Source organism: Rhinatrema bivittatum, chromosome 9 (genome assembly GCF_901001135.1).
Source record: "Rhinatrema bivittatum chromosome 9, aRhiBiv1.1, whole genome shotgun sequence".
In the NCBI taxonomy this organism is placed as follows: domain Eukaryota; kingdom Metazoa; phylum Chordata; class Amphibia; order Gymnophiona; family Rhinatrematidae; genus Rhinatrema; species Rhinatrema bivittatum.
This window is the reverse complement of record NC_042623.1, coordinates 165,524,243-165,540,835: the sequence shown is the minus strand read 5'-3', so window position 1 is coordinate 165,540,835 and position 16,593 is coordinate 165,524,243. Positions and strand designations below refer to the sequence as shown.

General features: G+C 42.0%; 1 protein-coding gene across 3 annotated transcripts in view; it reads left to right on the top strand.

Moving 5' to 3' along the window:
- Nucleotides 1-16,593, top strand: part of ILKAP (ILK associated serine/threonine phosphatase) — a 130,371-nt gene that overhangs the window by 7,986 nt on the left and 105,792 nt on the right. For 2 of the 3 annotated variants that reach the window (XM_029615244.1, XM_029615245.1), the window contains one exon: nt 15,113-15,181. In XM_029615244.1, coding sequence (XP_029471104.1) covers nt 15,113-15,181 — 69 coding nt within the window. Of the gene's footprint in view, nt 1-15,109; nt 15,182-16,593 lie in introns of those variants that run through there. The other variant, XM_029615246.1, reaches the window with a different exon arrangement.

Sequence of the window (16,593 nt, the reverse complement as noted above, 5' to 3'; positions counted from 1 at the left end):
TTCTTTCTATACATTATTTCTAATTTATAAACCACTTTGGGTGACTTGTTTCACGCCAGGAAAACGATCTATAAAAACAAATATTTACCCAGGCAAATGGCTTTGAAAATTGTCCTTTTTTCTATGATTTTTTTTCTTCTTTCTTTTGTGTAGAAATGATGGTTTCTGTTTGAAGATGTATACAAATAAAATATTCTCACATTTTAGGGCTCCTCTACCTGAGTTTGAAAATAATATTTAATACAAATTCTAGATGGACACGTTGGATATAATTTTACATTCTTCCCACATACACGTATTAATGAGAAATCTTTGTAAATCATGTGTCTTGTGTACAAAAATATGTAGTCCTGCAGCAATCTATGTAACATGAACAATGAAAGCCATATAGCATTCTCCATAAAATAGATGACTTTGATCATTTTCCTTGGCTTCTATTCTGTGTAGTCTGTCGGATAGGCCCAAAAATCCTTTAGTGGTCTGAATAACTTGTATTATAGCATAAGAAACCAGCTGTTCATCTAGTCAAATGTTTCTGGAGCTGTATAGAACCTAGGATTGCATCTTTGAAATGGATGGTATTTTTGAAACAAAGACACAATAGAAGTTTTGTATGTTTATACAAAGACAAATTTACAGCAACAAAAGGTAACTTTATAGCAAATAGTCTTTAATACATTTAATTACTTAGTAAGAGCATCATTGTTTACTTTGTTCTTTAAAGTGAGAGGACAGCTTTCAAAGGCATTTATCTGGGTAGATTGGCCAGAATGCCCTCCTCAAAAGCGATGTATTCTGTAGCATGTTGGGGAAGGAGAACAGTGCGTATACATTTTCATTTCCAAAAGTATGCATGCTATTTTGCCTTGTCCTACTCCCTGCCCCTACACAAATATCATATGCAAAATATGTGGATGCTCTTTGCCCATGCTAAATTTCAAAGAAAAACACTGGGGGTAGTTTCTGTGACCATCACCAGGTCAAGAAGGAGACAGTGTTCCTCTGTATGTCATCTGCCCGAGCCTTTTCGATCCTACATGGAGCTGACCGAGACTAGCTAGGTTCGGCAAACCCTCCGACCAGTGATACAACAATAAGGGTCCTGCTCCTCCCTGACATCATCTGGAAGTTGTTTTAACTAGGTACAGATGCTTCCAGGAGGCTCACGGAAGGCTTGTGTTCACTTTGGTCATGGGCTTTTGAAGTATGTCATCTTACTGAAGGTTTCTCTATCCTTGTTAGTATGGATAGAGATCATTATGCCTTACCTTGGACTAGGCCTAAAATAGAAAGCCATTTTATTACGATTGAAATATCTCAGCCTGAGGGGAACCACAAATTGTGGCCTGTTCTCACTTATCTCGTCTACTACTTAATGCTATATCTGTTCAGAATAAGACTGCCATTAATTTTTACTTAATATCTGATGAACAGCCTGAGCTTTGCATTATTATTGAGACCTGGAAGATTTCTGAGGGAGAGGTAGCGTTCTCACAAATTTTGTCCATTGGGCTATAATTATCTTTTTCAATTGCATAGTTCTAATAGAAAAGGCAGAATGGCCCTTATTTTCTAGAAGCCCTGTTTATTCTTGCAGAGGATCTTTGAGGGCCCAACTGGACTGATCTGTTTACCTGTGTGTTTAAATCAGCATTCTAATTTAGTTTTGTTAATTTATTGTCCACCCAATTCAGAACTGGCTAAATTAGGTCTATTAGTGGAATTAATTTTTGTTTTGCCCTTACAAAATAATCAAAATAGAAATACAGAGGCAAGCTCTCCGCAATATGACAGACAAGCAAACCATAAGGAAGTGCTTCCTTACTGTTTGCTTGTCTCTTCCAATATAATCACCTGCTGGCTGTTTGTGATTTTAACTTTTATGTAGGTGATTTATTGTATATGTCATTCCAGGACTTTGTTTCTTCTCTCAGATATTTAGATTTACATCAAGTAGTTACTTATGCTACTCATTTTAGTGGTCATACACTGGATTTAATTTTTGGTTCCAAGAAATTAGTGGAGTTTTATGTCTTAAAGGTGATCCAAAATTGAAAAGTTTCATGGTTGAATCACTTCATCTTACTCTTAAGTTTTTCCTTGTGCGATTCCTTTTCTGTTGTAGTGAATTTCAACCAGGGGTCAATTAGCATTAGGGATAAAATTGACCCAGAGTTGTTTAAAACGTATTTATCTCAAAGAACTCTACTCAGCCTCATATAGATGTGTAAATGGTCACACAGATCTACTACAGTGTCTTATAACTTGCACATAGGTACGTTCAGATCATAAATTTGTAAGCATCTTGTTACATGCAAATACATTGAAAGCACTTTTTCCTACTTATTTTTTCACGTAGATAAGCAGCTGAATTAGCCATGCTGTCTGGGTATGTCTTCCGTGCCACTAGGTGACGGAGCTCTCTAAGTCTAGTAAAGTCTTTCAGCTAGGTGCTCCCTCTTGTATCTTCCTGGGTTTGCCTGCAGCTCCTCAGTCCGTTGTTTTTTCTGCGCGACTGATAGCACGTGGACTTCTGTCTCTCCAGACTCTGAGTTACAGTTGTGAGGTAAAAGAAGAACAAAAGAAAACTTTTTACCACAAGGGCTAGATTTGCCATCATGCTTTGCCCAGGATTTAAATTCTGTTCTTGTGGCAAAATAATGTCAATGACTGATGGCCATCAGTCATGTTATATATGCTTGGGACCTGATCATGATCAGTAAAGTTGCAGGGACTGCGGACGTATGTCCCCTAGAACGCAGCACCAGCACGCTGCTCGAATACAGCAACTACAGGCACCACCATCAGGCTTCTATGCTCCTTCAGTGGCTTCTGTTAGGTCAGCTCCGGGGCTAGAGAGAAAAAGGAAAACATCCCACAAAAGGGCTTCTGTCTAACCCTCCAGGGTACAATACCCACAAACGATGCCCCTTCAAAATCAAGGGCAAAAATCGGGGGATGCGTCGATGGCGTCGTGGCCGCACGCCTCATCGATGCCAACGGCTTCTTGAAGCAAAAATAATGAGCTGCGTCCGAAGCACCGACGTGCCTCGCAAACATCGAAGCTCTGGCGCATCAACGCACGGTGCAAGATGCTTCGCTGATGCGTCGAGTCGACGCAGCACTGACGCAACTCGACACAGGTTTGCAGAGACAAGCACAACCGACACACGTTGACACAGGATTAACAAAACAAAAACGATGCAGTCGATGCACCTGAAGCATCCTGCCCCCAAAAAACATATTTCTGGTCATAAAAGGCCTAGGGAGCCTTCTCCATTACTTTTGGTCGACTCTGATGAAGTGATGTCTCCACCTCATCTTTCAGACAGTTTTTCATCCTCCTCCAGGGATGTACCAGATCTACCAGTACATCCAACAGACCCATTGACCACGGTACCTCCTACGCTACCACCAATACAACCTCTGCCATCTACACCATCAACATCTAGGCTGGCTTCACAAGCTATGACCCAGATAAGACATCCTATCAAATTTCTTGCAATCATCACCTCCTCCAGTGGAAGTTCCTTCTGTACCGGAAGATCTATCTATTCCGGGGCCATCACCGAAACAACAACCAAGACAGCCATCAACACCCCTATAAGAATTTACTTTGACGTCTTCCTCACATGATTCTTCTACAGGATACCCCTCAGACCCAGCTGAGGTCCCACCTAAACTGACATCTCCACCGGAGGATTTAACTACTCCCAGTTCATAGAAAAAGTAGATATATTTCTAAACGTGGAGACGAGAAAACTCCAAGACCCTAGACAGGAGATGATGAGCATTTTAAAGATATTTGAAAATCCAAGCGAACCAGTTGCAATACCATAACATCAAGTGCTCAATGCCCTCATGGAGAAGTCATGGGACACATCTTGCACCACTCCATCCACTTCACGCAAAACAGATATTAAATATCTGTTATATCTTTAGATTGTGGCATGCCCCAGGAGTTTTCTCTCTCCTCTAAATGTTTAAAAAAAATATATAGATAATCAAACAATATGAAGCAACTACCTCTCCTAGATTAATCACAAACAAAGGAGAGAGGAGACTCAACTCACTCAATATCTAACAAATCCAATGTTGACACACTTGTTATACAACAATTAATTACCCGGCAAATGACAATATCATCAAAGTTATTGCTCTAGTATTGTAATCTGCAGCCTCTCGCCACGCAATGGGCCGCAGACTGTTGTCAGCTTACAGAGCTTCTTTTATTGTAATCATTTACTGTCATTTGTCCACCCACCAATTACCTTTATTCAAAAAACAGTCCTATAACCATATTAATCTTTTTCAATAATTTAAACTTTAACAGAACGAAATGTTCTTTAAATATCAAGTTCAACAAGATTGAATACTTAGCCATAAATTTTTCATCGAGCAGCTAACATGCTTTGCTGTTCAATTTAAACGTCCCAACATGTTTCGACTGAAATATCAGTCTTCTTCAGGGGAATTGTGATATCTCGAATCAGGCCAAAATATTCCGTGTACCCTAGAAATTAAAAACCATAAAATTAAAACCGCTCAAAGCAGACCGCACAGCCAACATCCTAGTGTAAACTATAATCCATTATTTAAGAGTCAGGAGATATACTCCACTTACCCGGACCAAGTTTGTAGGTCTCACTAGGGATTCAAAAATGGCACCTCAGCGTCCTAGCTGATCTCTACAACCGTATTCACTCTGAATTTAAGCACATCCCACTAGTTCTTACAACCGGAAATCCGGATCCACTCAACCCAATGAACTCCAATTCCCACAATTCTACGCTCTTAAAATGCCACGGTTTTTAAAACACTGACCAACGGCAAATTTCAGCTTCGATCTCTCACTAATTGCGAGTCTAAGGGTGTGATTTATGAGTTATGGTGCCCATGCCCTCGTTTATATATCGGCAAAACCAAACGTTGTTTAAAGACCCGCATGATTGAGCACAGAAGTGCCATTACACGCGGTAAGGTCGAAGCGCCGGTAGTACAGCACTGCCTTTCACATTTGCACACGTTCGATGTCTTAAGATTTGCTGTAATAGAAAAACCTCTGCCAAAAAGCCGCGGAGGTGATTTCGATGGTTACCTCCTTCAAAGAGAGCAAAAATGGATTTACTATTTCAATACTGTTGATCCAAATGGATTAAATAAAGACATTGATTGGTCAGTGTTTTAAAAACCGTGGCATTTTAAGAGCGTAGAATTGTGGGAATTGGAGTTCATTGGATTGAGTGGATCCGGATTTCCGGTTGTAAGAACTAGTGGGATGTGCTTAAATTCAGAGTGAATACGGTTGTAGAGATCAGCTAGGACGCTGAGGCGCCATTTTTGAATCCCTAGTGAGACCTGCAAACTTGGTCCGGGTAAGTGGAGTATATCTCCTGACTCTTAAATAATGGATTATAGTTTACACTAGGATGTTGGCTGTGCGGTCTGCTTTGAGCGGTTTTAATTTTATGGTTTTTAATTTCTAGGGTACACGGAATATTTTGGCCTGATTCGAGATATCACAATTCCCCTGAAGAAGACTGATATTTCAGTCGAAACATGTTGGAACGTTTAAATTGAACAGCAAAGCATGTTAGCTGCTCGATGAAAAATTTATGGCTAAGTATTCAATTTTGTTGAACTTGATATTTAAAGAACATTTCGTTCTGTTAAAGTTTAAATTATTGAAAAAGATTAATATGGTTATAGGACTGTTTTTTGAATAAAGGTAATTGGTGGGTGGACAAATGACAGTAAATGATTACAATAAAAGAAGCTCTGTAAGCTGACAACAGTCTGCGGCCCATTGCGTGGCGAGAGGCTGCAGATTACAATACTAGAGCAATAACTTTGATGATATTGTCATTTGCCGGGTAATTAATTGTTGTATAACAAGTGTGTCAATATTGGATTTGTTAGATATTGAGTGAGTCTCCTCTCCTCTCTCCTTTGTAAAAAAAATAAAAATAAAAAAAAAAAAAAAATATATATATATATATATATATATATATATATATATATATTTTTTTTTTTTTTTTTTTACAGCTACTGCATGCGCTAGACCAGAAAGTTTATACATATGCTGGTGATATTCAGCTGGTGGTCTCGTGCAAGTAGGATAAAACAAAGCAGACTTGTATTAAATGTCTAGAAAATGGAAATTTTACAATTTAATGGTTTTAAGCCTGGGCTTCTATTGATTTTTTTCTGGAAATCAATTAAGCACTGTTGAAATGCTGTTTATGGTGAGATCCTTAGTTATATTAATGGATGCAGGTCTTGTTCTGGGAGCTCAAGTCTCTCAAATACTTAAAACTGCATTTGCCAGAATGAGACTAGTCAGGACATTTTGGCTTTTTTTTTGACCGACATCCATTTAGAATGTTAGTTAAGTTATTTGTGATGTTGCATCTCCCTCAGAGGCTTATAAGCAGGTTGCAAAAGGTCCAAAATGCAGCTTATAGAACTGTCTTTGGTTGGTCTAGAGGACACCTGCATTTCTCTTACTTAAAACATTCCACTGGCTCCATTATAGAGCCCAGTTTAAGCTTTATTTAATATTTCATGCTCTGAGAATAGTTGGGCCTCCACTATGTGAATCAGAAGCTGGAATGGTACACTCTGGGTTGTCTCCATTCTAGTCAAGCAGCGTTACTATATATGCCATCATTTAAGGAGGTGTGAAGATCACATTTGAAAGAGCCTATCTTCTGTGTAGTTTTCTAAACTCTGGAATCATTTGCCAGAAATTCTTAAACAAGAACTGACATTAGGGACGTCCAAAAAACAATTGAAGACATTCCTCCTCGCCACAAGTGGAGGATCTCTAGCAAGTCACAGTTATTTCTGAAGTAGTTTTGTTTTGCTGTGGTTTGTTAAATGGCAGACCTTTTTTTAGATTGGTAGATTGTACTCATCTGGCTAGTGTATTTTACTATGTATATTGAGGCTAGTATTCAAAGGCATTTATCGGGATAACTTTTCCGTTAACCAGATAATTGCTAATGTTTGAATATCAGTAACACTTATCTGGCTAAAATTTAGCCAGATAAGTCATTTCAAGCTTTTCTGGAGCAGGGATGAATTAGCCGGGAAACTGATCCGGCTAATTCTGATATTTGGAGTTCGCTGAATAAGGTTTTCAGCTAACTTCAGATGCCCCAAAGAGCAGGGTTAAAGTAATTTAGGAATGTGTTCCCAGATGATTTTAAACTTCTATGGTTATATTCAAAGAAAATAGTTATATCAGCGCTGACAGAAAAAAAAAGGTTTAGACTCTTGTTCCCCATCACCCGCATGCTCAATCACTCTGGGCCAACATGCCAGTGCCTCAAACCCACTACCAAAATGTAATATAATGGTGGTTCTTGAGTAGGTTGGCCAGTCCTACCCACCCAGTGACAATTCTTTAAATTGAGGACCCTCTCCTAGCCCTTCATCAACTTCCTGCTACAAGCTAACCCTAACCCTCTCCTCCTACCTGCATCTTCTAAAAGTCAACTCATGAGACTGATTGAAACACTTGTAACATGGTGCTGGCAGCCTCAGACATTTAGAGTTCAGGCAGGAACAGAAGGGTTGGGGTTAGCTTGGGGGGAGGAATGGGAGGTTGGAGGAGGGGGTACTCTTAAATTAAAGAAGAACCGAGTCACACAAAGATGGGAAGCTGGCTCACCTTCGCGAGCCACCACCATTTCCTAAAATTTTTGGGATCTGGGGAAGGGGAGGAAGGGCACAGGCCCACCAGCCTATTTCTTTTTTTTTTTTTTTATGTTGCCACTTGTATGGCTATGTTCTTTCATTATAGCCACATAAACTTAAAGTTATCAAGCTAATTTTAGTGGGATAACTTTAAACAACCTGGCTACATTCAAATATAGCCATTTAGGTTTAAAGTTATCCAGCTAAAGTTAATGGATAAGTTATCCATTTATGCTTTTTTTTTAATATTGACATCAATATGTTATTGTTTTTAATGGTTTGTATGCTGCTTCAGAAAAGCTTTTAAAGGCTGTATATAAATTATTAAAAAAGAAAAAATTGCTTATCATCCTGCTACACCAGTCCAGATGTATGTGTTTATGCCCCCTACTAGCAGATGGAGACAGGCACAAGAAAGCTATAAAGGCATTGGAACTGGAGTAGTGAATTCTGTAACATCATTGGTTGTTACCTTGGTGCAACTCCAGCAAAAGCCAATATTCTCTGACTCCGGCAGATGGCAGTACATATTGTTTAGTGCAGCAGGATATTTGTCTCTTAGGACAAACAGGATGTTTGTCCTAAGAGACACACATGAGTGAGATCATCAGATGGAGCCTGGCATGTCAAAGTTTCTGGAAATTTTGACTGGCACACTGAGCATGCCGCTATCCATGCAGGGTTCCTCTTCAGTATCTTCTTTTCCATTGAGCAGTCGTCTCGTGGTTGTGGAGCTCGTGCTTTTTTTTTTTTTTTGAAAGCTTTTTCTCTCCAGGTCCATCTCAGTTCCTCCAGGGTTTTTCTTTCATTGGTGGCATAGTAAGTTTTATTTTACCTTCTGTGCGGGCGATTCCCGGCTGTGCCATCTTCCGGTGTCTGCTGATTGTCGACTGCACACCGGCCTTCTTTTCGTAATGGTGTCAGGTTTTCGGCGGTGCCCCTATGTCCCTCATGGATCTGCATGAGGTGTGTATCCTTTGCCTGGGGGCATCGCACGACATCCAGGGATGTCGTTTTTTGCAACCAGATGACCCCCAAGGTTCGCCGTGTCTGCCTAGATAAGAGAAGAAGCTGTTTGGATCCAAAAAGTCTGAACCGTCGACACCAGTGTTGGGAGCATTAATGCTGAAAGGACGTGGGGAGCCAACAAACCCAAATCCTTCAGTGTCCACCCCTTCATTGGGGCCTCTGGTGGTGAGGGGTGCTGGGGATCAGTTGTCACTTGTCTCCTCTCGCTCAAGGACTTCAGGTTCGTTTCCTTCGTCCTCTGTGCCGAGGAGTGACTGGGCCAAGCACCGTGGGAAGTCTCGGAAGCATCGCCACCTGTCTCTGTCCTTGCACAATACTGGGCTTGGATTGGCACTGGTGTCTGCTGTGATGCCCCTAAAGCGACTCTGCAGCGAGGATGTATCCCCCTCCATCGAGGCCAGGGGTCTGAGGCATTCCCCATCGATTTTGGTGCCAGGTACCGGTTCCCCTCAGAGCTCCGAGGGAAACCTGGTCACGCCTCCTCTTCCTCAGGCTGTCCTGTCCTCGACTGTTTTGAAGAGGAGCTTGAGCGTAAGATGCAGTTGGCGGTTGGTTGAGCTTTGCAGGGCGTCGATGTAGGCACCGCTCCTGGAGCATTTCAGCATTCTCTTTGGTGTCCTCCTGATGCAGCCAATGCCAGTGGTCAGGGTACTGTTGATGCCCCAGTGACCACTGGTGCCTCCTGATGCTATCCCAGTTGTGGGATCCTCTGAGGAGGAGGGGCCTTTGAGGCCCTTGGTTCTATGGCTAGCGTTGCCTGGTTTGGTTCCAGGCCCTTCCTGGCTCTCAATGCCGTCAGTGTCCAAGCCGTCGGGCTTGGGAAGGCCTCCCTCACAGGCACCCCCAGGCAATCTTAGTGCTGGTGATGCCCCTTACAATCTGTGGGGAGATGATACTTCCGAGTCTTCCTCTGATGACTTTGAGGACCTTCCCTCAGATCCGTCTCCTCCAGAGGAGCGGCGCCGGTCTCCACTCGAGGACTTGACATTTGCCGGGTTTGTGTGGGCTATGGCTGAGGCCATTCCATTCCAGCTTTTAACAGAGGAGGATTCCAGAAGCAAGATGCCGGAAGTTCTCCAGTTTGTGGATGCTCCAAAGGAGGTGGTGGAAGTTCACGTTCACGAGATCTTCAAGGAGTTGCTCCTTAGAATTTGGGAACACCCCGTCTCCATGCCTCCAGTCAACAGGAAGGCTGATGCACTCTACCTGGTCCAGCAGGCCACAGGGTTTGAGAAGTGTCAGTTCCTGCACCAGTTGGTCTTGATGGAGTCAGCTCTTAAGAGGGCTAAGCGATCTTACACCCACGCCTCTTCCCTTCCTGGGCGGGAGCATAAGCCACTGGATACATTGGGGGAGGGAGATGTTTCAGGGCATGATGCTGATTGCCCAGGTTGCCTCCTACCACCTATATATGACACAGTATTCTCGGAATATCTAGAAGCAAGTCCAGGAACTGTCCGAGCGCCTGCCTCAACAGCAGCAGGACACCTTTGCAGCAATCATCCGGCAAGCATGAGGTGCATTCCACCTATGACGTGTTTTAGACTGCGGCGAGGACCTTTCCTGAATCTATTGTGGGCTGCTTTATGTGGGGCATATTACAGCTGAAGTCGCCTCTGAGGTCCCCTGTTGTCTCCTGGTTCCTCAATGTGGTGATGGCTCAGCTCATGAAAGATACTTTTGAGCTGCTGTATTCTTGTGACCTCAAGTAGCTGACCTGGAAGGTTATCTTTTTGGTTGTGGTAACGTCAGTGCGCAGAGTCGGTGAGCTTCAGGCCTTAGCGATGTATCTACCCTACACAAAATTCTTCCATGATAGGGTGGTTTTGCACACACACCCTAAGTTCCTAACTAAGGTGGTGACTGATTTCCATCTTAACCAGTTGATCGTTTTGCCTACCTTTTTTTCCTCAGACCTCACTCGCACAAGGGCGAACGGGCTTTACACAGTCTGAATTGCAAGAGAGCCTTAGATTGAGAGTTGCGGTTGCTAAGCAGATCTTGTCCAACTGGCTGGCAGATTGCATTTACTTCTGCTATACTCAGGCAGGATTGCAGCTTGGAGGCCATTGCCAATGCTCATTCTGTCAGAGCCATGGCAACTTCAGTGGCCCACTTGAGAATGGCCCCTGTGGGCGCGATCTGCAAGGCTGCAATGTGGAGTTCTCTCCACACTTTTGCCTCTCACTACTGTCTGGACAGGGATGGCTGATGTGATAGAAACTTCGGCCAGTCTGTCTGCTGGAATGACTTTCAGTTGTGAAACCCTGCTTAGGGCCCTTTTTTGGGGGGTTAGGCTGTCTCCCTCTGTTACCAAGAGCTTCTGTGTTGTTGTGCCCATTGGCACTTGGTTAGGTGCCTGTTGGCCTTGTTTGTTGTTCGGGAACAGCTTTTAGCTAGGGATTCACCCATGTGTGAGGACTACCATCCTGCTTGTCCTAGGAGAAAGCAGAGTTGCTTACTTGTAACAGGTGTTCTCCTAGGACAGCAGGATGTTAGTCCTCATGAAACCCGTCCGCCACCCCATGGATTTGGGATTCCTTATGTTTATTCTTTTATTTTTTCGTAATTCTATGTTACGAAACTGAAGAGGGACCCTGCGTGGATAGTGGCAAGCTGGGCATGCTCGGTGTTTTCCATGCTGGGCTCCATCTGATGATGTTACCTATGCGTGAGACTAACATCCTGCCGTCCTCTGAGAACACCTGTTTCAGGTAAGCAACTCTGCTTTCCTGGTTATGTATTTAATTTTTACTGCTCTATGGGCCAAGTTGCTGGTTTTGTTACCAGTTCAGCAAGTCCTTCCAGGAGACTCCCAACCATGGAAGAGGTTCAGAGAAGTTGAGAGAATGAAGTATCTTTTAATTCTTTTTAAAGGATTCTCTGTAAAGAAATCTCCCTGACTTTTGTCTTTCTCTTAAAGTTTCGGGTAAAAGGGAACAAGTGTAACAATTTGCTGGGCAGTTTTAATTGGCAACTGCTTACTTAAGCCACTGGAAAGGGGCAAGTTTTTCTATGGGAGTAGGCAATTTCAAATTGTGTGAGATCATCTCCAGCCTTTGTTATTCTATGCTATGTTCCAAATTGAAGTTTTATTAAAGCATGCCTTTTTATTTCCATGGTGTTGACAGTACAAATTGGAGGTTATGTTGTTCAGACACTTTTGTGCTGGGTGCTGCAGCTCCCTGAAGGGCAGGAGATGGCTGTTTGGAGTTAGGGGCTGCTTTCATAGCTAATGCCATATATGACCCAGTTGTAACATACCATAAAGAAATTCTATCTTCTGCGGCTGAAAGGAGCCTTTTTGACTTTCACATTGGTCAGCTGATGCATCATCCAAAACCTGTCTGAGTAAACATCCCTTTAAAGAAAAATTGTTGTGAGTGATGATCTAAGCAAGCTGGTCGAGAAGCTTGGTGAAGTTAAATCACAAAAGATTCCAAAGGATAAAGACCTTATTATAGAGCTAAAGAAGCTATGGTCAATTTAGACACTCCAGGAATTGTAGCCCAGGGAAGCAGTCATCTTAGCAATTGTCCAGATATAAGATAGAACTCGGTCCTTTTGGAAGCCAAAAGGAATTTCTCATTCTTCCCTATTAAAGTTGGTGGGTCCTCTCCTTGCAAATACCTGTGGGCAGTTGCGTTCACCATTTTTACCAGGAGTGGACCCAATTAACTTCTGATTGGTGGCTATGCCCTAAAAATCACTACTTCAGTTTCTGATGCCTTTATAGTTTCCCTGTGCCTGTCGCCTGTCAAAAAGATAGTGGTTCAGGCAACCATCAAAAAGCTTCAGCTCTTGCAAGTAGTGGTTCCCATGATACTCGAAGCCCAAAGTAACTGTTGATATTTCATTTACTTTGTGATTCCAAAGAAGGACAGCTCCTTCACATCCATCCTTAATCTCGAGTGAACATCAGTCTTCACATCTCCCATTTTCGAATGGAGACCCTCTGATCTGTCTTAGTGGTGGTATGGAAGAGAGAGTTTCTGTGTTGACTAGATCTCTCAGAAGCTTACTTCGATATTCCCATTGGAGAATACCATCAAAGATTTCATTGTTTTTGCATTTTGAAGAAACACTTTCAACTCAGAGCACTTCCTTTTGGTCTTGCCACAGCTCCAAGAACATTTACCATTACCAAGGTAGTGGTTGTGATGGCAGCTTTCTTGAGAAAGGAGGGCATTTTTGTTCATCCTTATTTGGATGATTGGTTAGTCAGAGCCAAGTCTTGCCAGGAGATCCCCATGGTTTCCAAAATGTTAGTACAAATTTTAGAAAGGGTAGGCTAGGTAATCAATTTTACCAAGAGCAAGTTAAAGCCTACTCAGTCTCTGGAATGTCTAGGAGCTCTTTTCAATACCAGGGTGGGTCAAGTGCTTTTTTTCTGACTTGGGAAAGAATATCTAAAATCATCAGCCAGGAGCAAAACTTTATTTCTCAGACAGCACCCAGACTTTGGGATTAATGAAAACTATTAAGGATCATGGGAGCCACCTTTGGATCTTGTGCCGTGGGTCAGAGCTCGCACGCAAGGAATACAGCTCCATAGGAATAGATGCACTAGTCCATCCTTAGTTGCTGGGGAAACTGATATATGTATTTCCTTCTTGGTCTCTGATAGAGGGAACTCTGAGAAGAATAGCGTCATCCTTCAGTGGTAAGTTTAGTAGCTCCAATTTGGCCCAGAAGACTGTGTTACACAAATCTAGTAAGATTACAGATTGATTTTCCAAGGGTCAAGATCTCTTAGTTCAGTGTCCGATTCTTTTAGAGGATCCAGGTCCATTTTTTCTTATGGCCTGGCTTTTGAGAAATCAAGATTATGCAGTAAAGGATATTCCTCCTCTTTAGTTTCAATTTTATTGAAAGCCAGCAAAGTGGAATTCTTGCAGGCTATTTTGTCTGGCAACTGAGGCATGTTGCAAAGAACAGCCTGTTTTAGCTTGGCATTTCAGAGAGGTTGGATAAAGGTCCGGCTTCAAACTCTCTAAAGGTGCAAACTGTAACTATTTCATGATTCTGGACAGATTCCAAAGAGTATCCATGGCTACCCATCCAGTTGTATCTCATTTTCTCCAGCAGGAATGAGGGAGGGTTTAAGCTTGTAAGACCCTCTATCAGAACTCTGGTCCTCAAAGTTTTAATAGGTCCACCATTTTTATCTCTTAAGAGATCTGTCTCTTGAGTACTATATTGTTCTGTTGCAAGCATTGTCATGAAGAGATCCTTTTCATGTTTTTTCCTGAGATTCTGTTTCTATTCATCCATTACCTTCCTTTTTCTTGCAGACGTGATCTCTGTTTCAATTAAAGCAGTTATTTTCTCTTCCAGCATTCTCAAAGGAGGAGTGTCATAGTAAAAAATAGATCTCTCCAATTGTTAGATGTCCATCGAGTTCTTATTAGATATTTGGAGGTTACCAGTCTGTTCTGAAAATCTGACAGATTGTTTGGAGGGCCACATAAGGCTTCTTTGCCTAGGTGGAGTAAAATGATTGCTGCAGCATACCTACTGAAAGGCTGTAAGGCTGTGGAAATCATTCAGATTCACTCAATGAGAGCTCAAGCTTCTTCTTGAGTGTAGTCAACACTTTCCTGGGAAGATATTTGCAAAGTGGACATGTGTCCACTTGTCTTCTTTGCACACTTTCACTAAGCATTACAGATTGGATGTGCATATATGAGCTGCTATTCTCAAGTTGGCCCTAACTTCTTCCCTTCCAGATTAATTGGGCATGAGTATTTCCCGCACATCTGGAATGGTGTAGCAGGATCATAAGGAAGGAGAAATTTAACTTAGTTTATAATTTCCTTTCCTTGCATTCTGCTACAGCTGTCTAGGAACCTCATGCAAAGTTGGGCCTGTACAGTTTTTATTTTGATGTTCCTTGGATTACAGAAATTGATTGTTCTTGTCTAGAGTACTACCAGAGGTTCACCTGTTCTTTTGCCTTTCCTTGTTCCGCCTTACTAGTGAAATGTGTTTTGAGTGGTATTTTCTTGGAGGAGGATCCTTTTTTGGTATTGTATTTCATGTTATTTATAGAATAACTTTTTTTTGACAGTTTTTTATTCTTCATGGTTTTGACATAAAAATACTGGCTTTTGCTGGAGTTACACCATGGTAATAGCCAGTGATGATGTCAAAGAAAAAAGTATGTCTTCTACCTCAATCTACTAGTAGGGAGCATAAATCCATGCTCCCTGGACAGGTGTAGCAGGATTCAAGGAAAGGAAATTATCAGGCAAGTTAAACTTCTCCAGAAGGAGCATGCACTAAAAGTGCCCATATAGCTTGCAAATTGCATTACCCTATGAATGTTTACTTATTTTAATCTTTGCTCTGACCAATCCTGTTTCTTGTATCACTGTTTCAGAGACCGAAGTGTTGAAGAGGGAACCAGTGCTGCCTGAAAACCTTCAGCGGTCCAGCAGCACTGACTCGGGTAAGGGGTCTGACATAACATTGTTCTTCCAATTCTTTAATTTTTTCTTGTTATTGCTTAGGGTTCCATGTTTCCAGGATTGTTTGTATTTCCTCATTTTTCTTCACATACGTTAGTCTGTGCCATCTGGTGGTAACTGAGAGAGAGCAAAGTTTTGACTCATCAAAAAAGTAGATACTTTTAGCTGTGAAAAGTTTTCTGCTGGTGACTAAGACTATCACCGGGATATAAGATTTTGGTCTTTATAAATAGATTTTCTTGTTTCACAGACTTCATTTAAATAGTATTGTATGTGTTGGTAAAGATGAGGAAACAATGAAGAGCACAGTCAGTTCTGTAGCATTGCTTAAACAAATCCTGAAAAAGTCTTGGAGGAAGTACAGGTTATAAATATTTAATAATACACATTCGCTCACTATACAAAGAACAATTAAGTTATTTAGTAAGAGGTCTGAATTCACATGAATGAGACTGGCTACTTAGCCAGTTAGATTGAAGCCTTTCAAAATTTGCAAGGCTAACCAGCTAACTTTATCCCCCAAAATGTTTCTAGGAGGATACAATTACTGGTCAAATTGTTTTGGGGGGAGCAAGCCAGGGGGCAGGATTAGGTTGGGAGAGGAAGTTAGGATTCTAGTACTGAAATTTGGCTGTAGCCACCTAAGTTGACAGGCCAAATCTAGGCATTGAAGAGCAGGCCTAAATCTGGCCAGCCCTTCCTTTCTCCCGCTTGATGGTCTGGTTATATAAAATTGATGGCTGCTGCCAAATCTTGCTTCCCTTCCTCCTTCCTTATATTCTGATGTAAAAAACAAACCCTTACTCTCACTGCCCCATACTGCTTCTCTCCCTCCCAGTAGTCTCCCTCAAAAAATATAATGGCCACTTCCCCATCCTGCTTTCTTCCCTTTGGATGTTGGGGGAAAAAACAGCGTTTCTTAGCATTCAGATAAGTGGATCCATGACCAGTGGGTTGTGCACCTGTACCAGCAGATAGAGACGGAACAAAGCTGACATGACGGTATATATATCCCGAAAAATCAGGAAATAATGATAATCACTATGGGTAAAATAGATCCTGTACAATGTAAGGTGGAAAGTACTTCAGAGTGGGAGACTCAAAGTGACCTCATAAAGTGCCCAAAGGCTACAGGCTTAAACAAGCTTTCAGCGGCAAAGGCCTTTTCTAATCATTGGTCACTGTAAGGTATTTTTAAGAACGCTTCCGTAGCTGAAGCTGAACAGATATGCACTTGTGTAGTAAAGCTCTCAAGTCCAATTTTCACAATCATGGGCACAATTGTTCGGCTAAGTGGGTAAATCCGACGCTCTACCGACACTAAGTGTTTCGGAGAGAAACTCCTTCCTCAGGGGGTCGGATGAGAAATTTGCCGGCCCGGTAGCTGTGGATG